This window comes from Copadichromis virginalis, linkage group LG1 (genome assembly GCF_057382275.1).
Source record: "Copadichromis virginalis isolate Kocher_CV1m ecotype Utaka linkage group LG1, C_Virginalis_male_GT1.1, whole genome shotgun sequence".
In the NCBI taxonomy this organism is placed as follows: domain Eukaryota; kingdom Metazoa; phylum Chordata; class Actinopteri; order Cichliformes; family Cichlidae; genus Copadichromis; species Copadichromis virginalis.
The window spans coordinates 34,557,373-34,566,759 of record NC_140618.1 but is presented as its reverse complement, the minus strand read 5'-3'; the positions used below and the strand labels follow the sequence as shown (position 1 = coordinate 34,566,759).

Below are 9,387 nucleotides of genomic sequence, written 5' to 3'. Positions count from 1 at the left end.
CTTCGGCTCAGATACTGCTGAGCATTTTTCAACACTATTTGAACAACTTGTGTCCAGTCCCTCTGAGTTGTCCTCCGTAGATGGATTACTATCTCATCTGGACTCTGTTTGTAAATCTTCCCTTGATGTTGTTGCACCTCTAAGGCAGTGTAAACCCAAGGCCAGTCCTTGGCTAGCCGATTTTACTTGAGCCATTAAAAGAGAATGTAGGTATGGAAGCCCGTTTCCGCCACTAAAAAAAAAAAAAAAAAGATCCATAACTCGAAATTTCGAGTTATCGTTCTCGAAATTTCGAGTTATTTTCTCAAAATTCGGACTTATTAACTCGAAATTTCGAGTTATTAACTCGAAATTTTGAGAAAATAACTCGAAATTTCGAGTTAGCGCTGCCAATAAGAAATCTACGTGGCTGATGTCATTTCCTTGTTACCCGGAAGGATATGGCGCAAAGGGGTGCGCACTCAAAACTGGATCGTGTCGTGAGCTGCTGTATTAACAACAAATGGCGCCAGGTTCTTCAGTTTTGAATGCCTTCCTACAAATGATAACTGGATAAAAGGTATATAAAAACAGTGTGACAGCGATTGTTACATACAAAGTTGAATAGAATGCAACGTCAGGGTTAACCAAAGGTACCTATAAGGTTTCTGTTACACGCTAATGACACCTGTTACGTCTGATGAAACAGACGTTTTGCTGAAAGCATGCGTAATAAGTATACAGCACTGTATAAAACAAAATCACAAATCACCCAAAACAGGGAATATGACTGACAACTATATAAATAAGGAACAAAACCAATAAAACTGTAACCAGACAACTGAGAAAATGTGGGATTGACTGTATTGTGATGCTGATTGTAGTTACAGTGCAAATGGACACTTAAAAATGCAGTTCCCACTTCTCCACCATAGTCAGAGCTCATAATGTAGGTAGGCACAGATACTTTGACGATAATATGGTGGCTTTATTTTAATTTTGTAATTTTAATTTACATCCTTCCTTACAGCATGGGAGACTTGACTGAATTCTTGAAACAAAGAGAAGTCTCTGAGGAAATTATACAGACCTTGGAGAATGAGAAGGTACTTAATTCCAACAAGATACTGGTTGAAATGCAACTTTTCCTCATTGTTCTTAAGTTAAAAATAGAATTGTATTTTCAAGGCTGGTTGTTTCAATAAATTAAATTATTTTTCCATCTTTAGATTGATGCCAGTGTCATAAGTCTAATGACAGATGAGGAGCTGAAGACTTATTTGCCATCATACGGTGATCGTCTAGCAGTATTTGGATTTTGCAGACGGAGGGGCAGCAGCCGCAAGTCAGCGCTTTTTGAACGGCTGAAATCCAAACTGTCCAAAAGAAAATTATCTGAAGAGGATGGCAGTAGCACACGGCAAGAAGAACATTCCCAAACAACCCATAAAAGAAATGCTCTGAAGAGAAATAGAAAAATAGAAATAGGATGGATGCATTATGATGAAGACACTGAGGTTTTCAAGCAGGTTAGAGCTAGACGAGGAGGAGGAACAAGAAAAATAGACATCTGCAAGGATGCCAAGAAAAGGGACATATTACAGGTTGCAACAGGCCTGTTCTTTCCAGATGGAGGAAACATTCAGGGGCCCTTAACAGATTTTGACTGTGATCTGAAGGATTATCAAGAGATGATAGTCGATGATGCATTGACAGTAGGAGAACTTTATCATGTCACAAAACTTAATATCCTCAGGTTCTACCTCACCACAAAGAAAAAACTAAATGACAGCCTTCAGAGCTCCAACCCAGGTTTGCATCCATCTTCAGAAATTGATGCGAGTCCTCAAAACCAAACCTCTTCTTTTACTGTCACTACAGTCCAAACATCTGCTCCATTTGAAACAATCAGCCATGATGTGACATACATTGAAGACACTCCAAACGATAACCTTCCACAATCTTCCACGCAGTCTCTAAGCGCTAACACTTCTCACAGCAGTGACATTATTTTTGTTGGCCCCTTTTCTGACAGTGAGCCAATAAATTTGGATGACACCCTGATTTTTTCTCCACAACCTGGTCCATCCAGTGAGAGAGTGAGGAGAGTAGTGGTGGTCCACAGAGGGCAGGTAATGTCAGAGCTCATTTCACATTTTAGTGATAAGGACCTTGAAGATGTCGACATCAAAATCCAGGTCTTACTGCCTGATGGAACACCTGAAATGGCCCATGACGATGGGGGAGTTGTGAGAGACTGTCTTTCAGAATTCTGGAAAGAATTCTATGACCAGTGCACCACTGGAAACGTTTACAAAGTGCCCTTCTTAAGGCATGATCTTGGGCAACCGGAGTGGGAGAGTGTGGGCAGAATCATTGCATTTGGATGGGTTAGAGAGAAATATCTGCCTGTGAAAATTGCACCTGCCATTCTGGAACAAGCTGCCTTTGGATATGTAAAGAGTGATATTGTGGAGAATTTCCTTAAGTTCATGCCTGACTCTGAGCGTACAGTGTTAGAGGCGTGGCGATCAGACTTTAGCACCGTGGACCAAGAAGAACTTATAGACATACTTGATAACCACAGCTGCAGAAAGATACCAACAGCCTGCAATGCCACTGAAGTCCTATTGGAGCTTGCACACAAAACACTTGTCCAAGAGCCTGCCTATGTTATTGAACAGTGGGCAAGAACACTCAGCACTGCATGGGAAAGCCTTTGTGATCTATCTTCAGTTTATGAAACCCTCCAACCAACTGTGAGAAAAGTTCTCAAGTGTCTCACTTTCCCTGAAACAATGACGGCTCACCAGAAGCTGATTCAGAAATATCTAACTACATATGTGAAGAATGCTGAGAAGGAACATTTGTGTTTGTTCCTCAGGTTTTGCACAGGTTCAGATTTACATCTGGGAAAGAACATCATCATTGGGTTTAACGAACTGAAAGGTTTCCAGAGACGACCTGTGGCACACACATGTGGGTGTGTACTGGAGCTGTCGATAAATTATGACAGCTATCCTGACTTCAGATCGGAGATGAACAGTGTGTTGGAATCAAATGTGTGGGTTATGGACATTATCTAAAGGTTTGATTCACGGACAATGGCTTAAAAGCCATTGTTGTTTTACAACAGATTATATTTGAGTTGTGAACTAAGACTAAAGTGTTCCCATGTGAATGTCACAGCAAAGGTTTCAGGTGTTTAAAAACTGAGTTCCAAGAAAAAGTATTTGGTGAAATACCACTGTAATGCAATTTGAGGTACTTCTTTGTGTTTCTGTGTTTTCCTATTACAACTGAGGCAATATTTTTCTAAACACTTGTGAAATGCATTTCTGCAGAGGTCTCAGAGTGGCAGTCTGGAGACCATTTATAAGCATTCCCATTTCCTCAGTCAGCATGTGTGCATGTGAACAATGAAAGCAGTTTTTCCACCTTTTATTCATTTTTTCTATTATTTGAATCCAAAATCAACTTTAAAAAATGCATTAGGTTAATTTTAATTTGTCAAATTTTATTAATGTAATGTCAAAAGATGACATGTATTGTAGTGGTTCACCAGAAAATTAGAGATTGAGACCCCTGCAATATGTAGTGTATAGTACATGTAGGAGATATATGCAATATCTCCTACATGTTTTATCATCGTGCACACATTTTACAGTTTACAAGTCAGGTTTTACTTTATCATTGTATTTTATTACAGTTATGTTTGTACAGTTCTGTTTAGCCATCTGGGTTATGGTGACTTTTGCTAAATTGAATGGCCATAAGGCACACCTATATGCTTTTATTTTGGATTTCTGTGAAATCAGCAATTGCTTAGCTGAAGGTTGATTTTTGGTTGGCTTTTCCTGATTTTTGTAATGGAAAAAAACCCCTGTGTATCATAGCCCCCTTTTTCAAAACTACATAGCCGATGGGGTAGTTATTTAAAAGATATTTTCCTATATTTCTGTTTTCATGTTTGAGCCTAATGTATTTGCTTCATAGTGGTTTTAGACCACACGTTCTTATTCTTTAATTGTAGGATATTGTTATCAGATCTTGCCATATTATCCTCAATCTCTTTTTATTGTCCCATTCTTTTTGTATTTTTAATAATAATTGAACTTTTGCAAAACATATTGCATATTTTTGTTGAGTGTATTATCGTACTTTTTCCAAGTCTTGTGCTTGCAATTAGCTTTTTATAAGAATACTTTAAGGTTTTTTGTGTTACTGTAAATACAGTACAGTTATTTTGTTTTAAGACAAGATGATGGCAAAAGATCTGTGTTTTATAATAAAGTGTTCAATGAGACAAATTACATCTTTAATTTTGGTAATTTCTGGGTTTTTATTATTCTGAGGCGCAATCCGAAAAAAAAAAAAGGTCCATAAATCTCACTCAGTTAGGTTATCCATATGCTAAAAAATATATAATTATACTGCCCATAATCAGGAAAACAGTCAGTATATATAAAAAGTCTCAGCAGTGAAAAAAATGACAGTGAAAATTTTTTTTACTGCTACATAACCAGATATTTCAAAACATCAATAATTACTCAAATAAAAAGAAAGATGAAAAAGCATATTTACAAAAAGTTGAAATCATAATTCCAAGGTGACATGCGCTGCATATCCTCCAAATAGCAGGTCTAACAGACATTATGTTTACATATGTTTTAATAATAAGGCTTTTAAAACAAAAAATTGGTTTGTTAATTGAAATAAACCATCCAAAAAAAAAAACAACCCTCCAAAAATTAAATACAATTTTTATAGCCTTTTTCAATTGGCCCTGTTCGTGAAATACATTTTCAGGCCCTCAAAACCCATGTATGTGTGCCCCAAAAACGACAACCATCCAAAAATTAATAACTCATAAAAGTTTACAATTTAAATATGAAAATACAGAATTAAAAATGCATAACGATGTCTAACCTTTAAGGCAAAAGCTCCAACTCAGTAAGCATCAACTGCCTTAGCTTTACATACAGATCCACTGTATGAAACACATCATCTGAGAAGTCCAGGTTATGTTCTGACATGAGTTCTACACAGAGATGAAAGACATCCTCTTCACATGGAAAGTCTTTGAACACGCATTCTTCAAGGCAGGCTTCAACTTTGTCCATATTGACATGTTTGAGACAGTCCCTCGCGCCATAAATGTCTGGGAGGGCATACATAAAAGATGGTCGGCCATGAGGACTTCGGGAGTTGTGGACTGGGCGCATTCTGTGGTCATTCCAGGCCAAAGCAACTTCATTTAATTCTTCCTAGATGAAAACAAAATGAACAAAAGAAACATTTTCAGGCATACAATATGAAAATGTTAATGTACAAAAGCACAACTAACTTCTACATTGATTTTCTTAGCTTACACACCATTAATTTAGCTTTGAGCTACATTAATGATATATATCCGTATATATACACACACATACCTATACACACACACACACACACACACACACACACATCATGAACAGACAGATACTTATTTACTTAGTTTTGACCCACCAAAAATGCTAACCGAGTACAGAGAGAGGCCTAAACACATAAATAATCAATGTGTTATAATGTATAATTGTGTTCCTTGATATATATGTGGAATTTTTTTTTTAACAAAACAGTTTAAAAATAAAAAAAAGCACTACTTTTCACGTGTACTTTAATATATCTGATGTTTCTATAATATACAAAGGCCGTGTGAGTTGTTACAAATTAAACAGTTACAATACATGTCGTTTACACAATCACCTATGTAAACTCACCTGTATAATGTGAAGAAAACAGAACTGGACCAATGATTTGTCCAAGAAAGAGTCTGAGAAGTGGCCATCCTCTCTTAGTTTGTCAAATAGTTCAATCCAGTACTGGATACACTGGCTTCGTAAGATTAGCCACCATCTTTCAATGCGTTGATTTCCTGTACTTGCTCCAAATATGACGTGCTCTCTTTCTGGTTCATTGTCTGTAAAGTGCAAAAATCGTTGCATGTGAGCCACATGGACGTTTTCTGTTCCTAGATCTAATCTCACTCGATCAGGGCAACCACCTTGTTGAATCACGGCATCCATGAAGTAGCCAGCAATTACTCTTGGGTCATTATTTGTCTTGTAAGCGTCTAGCCATATTATACTCCTTGAAAATCCGTCAATGCATCCACTGATTGCAATCCCAAATGGCTTCAGTTTATCGTAGCCGTCGATATGCCACACATAGTTGGGGCCTCTGCTATGATACACTCGCCTCCGCAGTCGTCTACGTGACCTCAAATCCACACCTTCTCCATCGAATAAACGGAGCAGAAGACGAACGGTTTCTCTGTCAGTAACAATGCCATTCATCCAACACTTCTGGTGCATCCAACGATACCCATGACACTGTCCTGAGGTTGCCAATTGTGCTTGTATAAAAGCTGCCACCTCTCCCACCTCTGTTTTGTTCTTTCTGCGCCAAAGTCGGTTGTTGTGTAAAATCCTTTCAAGTGTACGGAGGCTGATAGTAATGCCATGTGATTCAGCTAATAACGCAAGAATCTCCTCATTTGTGAAGCCACGCTTAAAATACTCAGCAATTTGTGAATTCATGATCCGTATCTATAATTAGCATTTCTGTAGCATTTGTAGCTGAGGGCTTCAGCTTCCGGGTAACACGGAAATGACGTCATTCACATAGATTACTGATTGGCAGAGCTAACTCGAAATTATGAGAAAATAACTCAAAATTTCGAGTTATTTTTCTCATAATTTCGAGTTATTAAGTCGAAATTTCGAGTTGCTAAGTCGAAATTTCGAGTTGCTAAGTTGAAATTTCGAGAAAATAAGTCGAAATTTCGAGAAAGATAACTCGAAATTTCGAGTTAAGTATCCTTTTTTTTTTTTTTTAGTGGCGGAAACGGGCTTCCATATGTAGGAGATGTGAAAGACGATGGAAAAAGGACAGGCTGTACGTTTCTCTGGAAGCTCTTAAGATAAGCTGGAAAGCTTATCAGAGGGCAGTAAAGACCGCCAAAAACTCCTATTTTTCACAACTTATTGCTGTTAATTCACATAACCCTCGTGTTTTGTATAATACCATTAATTCTGTACTGAATGCAGAGGATCATGTTCTTTTGCAATCTTCTGAGGTTATGTGTAATAAGTTTCTTAATTTCTTTGTGGATAAGGTTGCCAGTTTGAGACCCTCCACTTTATCTTCTGTTGGCCTGGCTGTGCATGTTCCCTGTTTAAATTTGCTTATTGCTTTCCAACCAATTGTTCTACCTGAACTAGAGAAGCTTGTGTTAACTGCTAACCCGTGTGGTTCTCCGAATGATGTCGCTCATCCCGGTTTTCACACACAGGGCTGAACCAGCAGGCACGGAGGCCTCTGGCAAACACAAAGCCGAACCAGCAGGCACGTGGGCCTCTGGAAAACACAGAGCAGAACCAGTAGGCGGGCGGGCCTCTGGCAGGGACAAAACAGAATCAGCAGGCGCGCGGGCCTCTGGCAGGGACAACACAAACGCTAGGTCAAAATGACCCAGGATCATGACAGTGTGGGCATTTCTGGCTTGGCACTCCTGTGGATGAAATCATACTGTATCTCTCAAACAGCAGCTTCTGTGTTAAGTTGGGCTCGTCATCGTCCTCTGTGGCCCCTCTGCCATGGGGTGTACCACAGGGATCTATTCTTGGGCCACTGGGTGCGATCTTTCGTAAACACAAAGTTTCATTTCATCTATATGCTGATGATTGCCAGCTTTTCCTTTCAGTCATTCTGATAGCTCCCCAATTGGACTCCTGCTTGATTGTCTTAGTGATGTTAAGTCATGGATGGCTCAAAACTTTTTAAATTTTAATTAATGTAAAACGGAAGCAATTCTGTTTGGCCCGAATCGTTCCTCTGATATCCCTGATGTTGACCTTGCTGCCCTGACCCCTCACCTGAAGAGCTCGATTACCAATCTTGGGTTAAAGATCGACTCTGCTCTTACCTTTGATGGCCACGTGAATGGGGTGGTGAAATCGTCATTCTATCAACTCAGGTGTCTGTCGAAGGTTAAATCTTTTCTTTCAAGGCGTGACTTGGAGACTGTTATCCATGCTTTTATAACCTCACGCTTGGATTGGCCTCTCTGCACTGGCTTCCAATTGAATTTAGGATTCATTTTAAAGTTCTTTATTGGTTTTTAAATCTTTAAATGGTCTGGCACCTGCACATTTGTTTGATTTGCTGAAGCCCTATGTCCCCACTCGTTCGCTCCGGTCAGTTGAGCAGCCGTTGCTCTCAGTCCCCAAATCATGGCTGAAACTGAGAGGAGACAGAGCGTTCTCTATCGTGGCTCCTAAGCTTTGGAGTAATCTTCCTCTTCACATTAGGCAATCGACATCAGTGCTGGTTTTTAAATCCAGATTGAAAACGCATTTTCATTCACTGGCTTTTGACTCAGTGGTTAACTGACTTGTATTTACCTATATTTTATTGTTTTCGCAATGTTTATTATTTTATCGGATTTATTATTCTACACTACACTACACACCATCTACACTGCAGACTTCTCCCACAATTCCACCCAGTGCTTCCTGCAGAAGTTCTCTGATGACTCTGCAATAGTCGGCCTCATCACTGATGGGGACGACAAGGAGTACAGAGGTCTGACCCAAGACTTTGTGGACTGGTGCCAGCTGAACTACCTCCAGATCAACGCCAGTAAAACCAAGGAACTGGTGGTAGACTTCCGCAGGCACAAGCATTCTCCACTGCAACCACTGAACATCCAAGGTATGGACATTGAGGCTGTGGACAGCTACAGGTACCTTGGTGTTCATCTGAACAATAGACTGGACTGGACTCATAACTCAGACGCCCTCTACAGGAAAGGGCAGAGCAGGCTGTACCTGCTGCGGAGACTCAGGTCGTTTGGAGTGGAGGGCCCACTCCTGAAGACCTTCTATGACTCTGTTGTGGCTTCTGCTATCTTTTATGGCGTGGTCTGCTGGGGCGGCAGCATCTCTACTGGGGACAGGAAGAGACTGAACAGGGTGATCCGAAGGGCCAGCTCTGTTCTAGGATGCCCTCTGGACCCAGTGGAGGTGGTGAGTGACAGGAGAACGGCGGTTAAGCTGTCATCCCTGATGGACAACATCTCCCACCCCATGCAGCAGACTGTGACAGCACTGAGCAGCTCCTTCAGTGGGAGACTGCGGCACCCACGGTGTGGGACGGAGAGATTTCGCAGGTCTTTCCTCCCCACTGCTGTCAGACTCCATAATAAAGACTTTAACTGATCAAGCACACACATCCATACATATGCAATAATACTAAGTGCAATAATCCTTTCTGTCATCGTTGTATTTTTACTCAGTTGTATATAGTATTTGTATTTGTATTCTATTTTTATCTTATTGTATATTTATTTTATTCTACTGT

At 39.9% G+C, this 9,387-nt stretch overlaps 2 protein-coding genes across 3 annotated transcripts; one reads left to right on the top strand and one right to left on the bottom strand.

The window, feature by feature from the left end:
• The first annotated feature begins 352 nt into the window (after positions 1-352).
• LOC146719124 (uncharacterized) lies at positions 353-4,481 on the top strand. Of its 2 annotated transcripts, XM_085460623.1 has the most exons (3): positions 353-559; positions 1,010-1,085; positions 1,209-4,481. In XM_085460623.1, the coding sequence occupies exons 2-3, from the start codon at positions 1,011-1,013 to the stop codon at positions 3,063-3,065; spliced, it is 1,932 nt and encodes a 643-aa protein (XP_085316749.1). In that variant the 5' UTR covers positions 353-559; position 1,010; the 3' UTR covers positions 3,066-4,481. The 2 variants fall into 2 exon arrangements, with proteins under 2 accessions (XP_085316749.1, XP_085316740.1); XM_085460614.1 differs by having other exon boundaries at positions 353-1,085.
• Positions 4,482-4,708: 227 nt separating this feature from the next.
• Positions 4,709-6,822, bottom strand: LOC146719123 (uncharacterized). Its single transcript, XM_085460626.1, has 2 exons — positions 5,745-6,822; positions 4,709-5,246 (listed from the first exon to the last, which is right to left on the bottom strand). The coding sequence occupies exons 1-2, from the start codon at positions 6,561-6,563 to the stop codon at positions 4,911-4,913; spliced, it is 1,155 nt and encodes a 384-aa protein (XP_085316752.1). The 5' UTR covers positions 6,564-6,822; the 3' UTR covers positions 4,709-4,910.
• Positions 6,823-9,387: the final 2,565 nt, after the last annotated feature.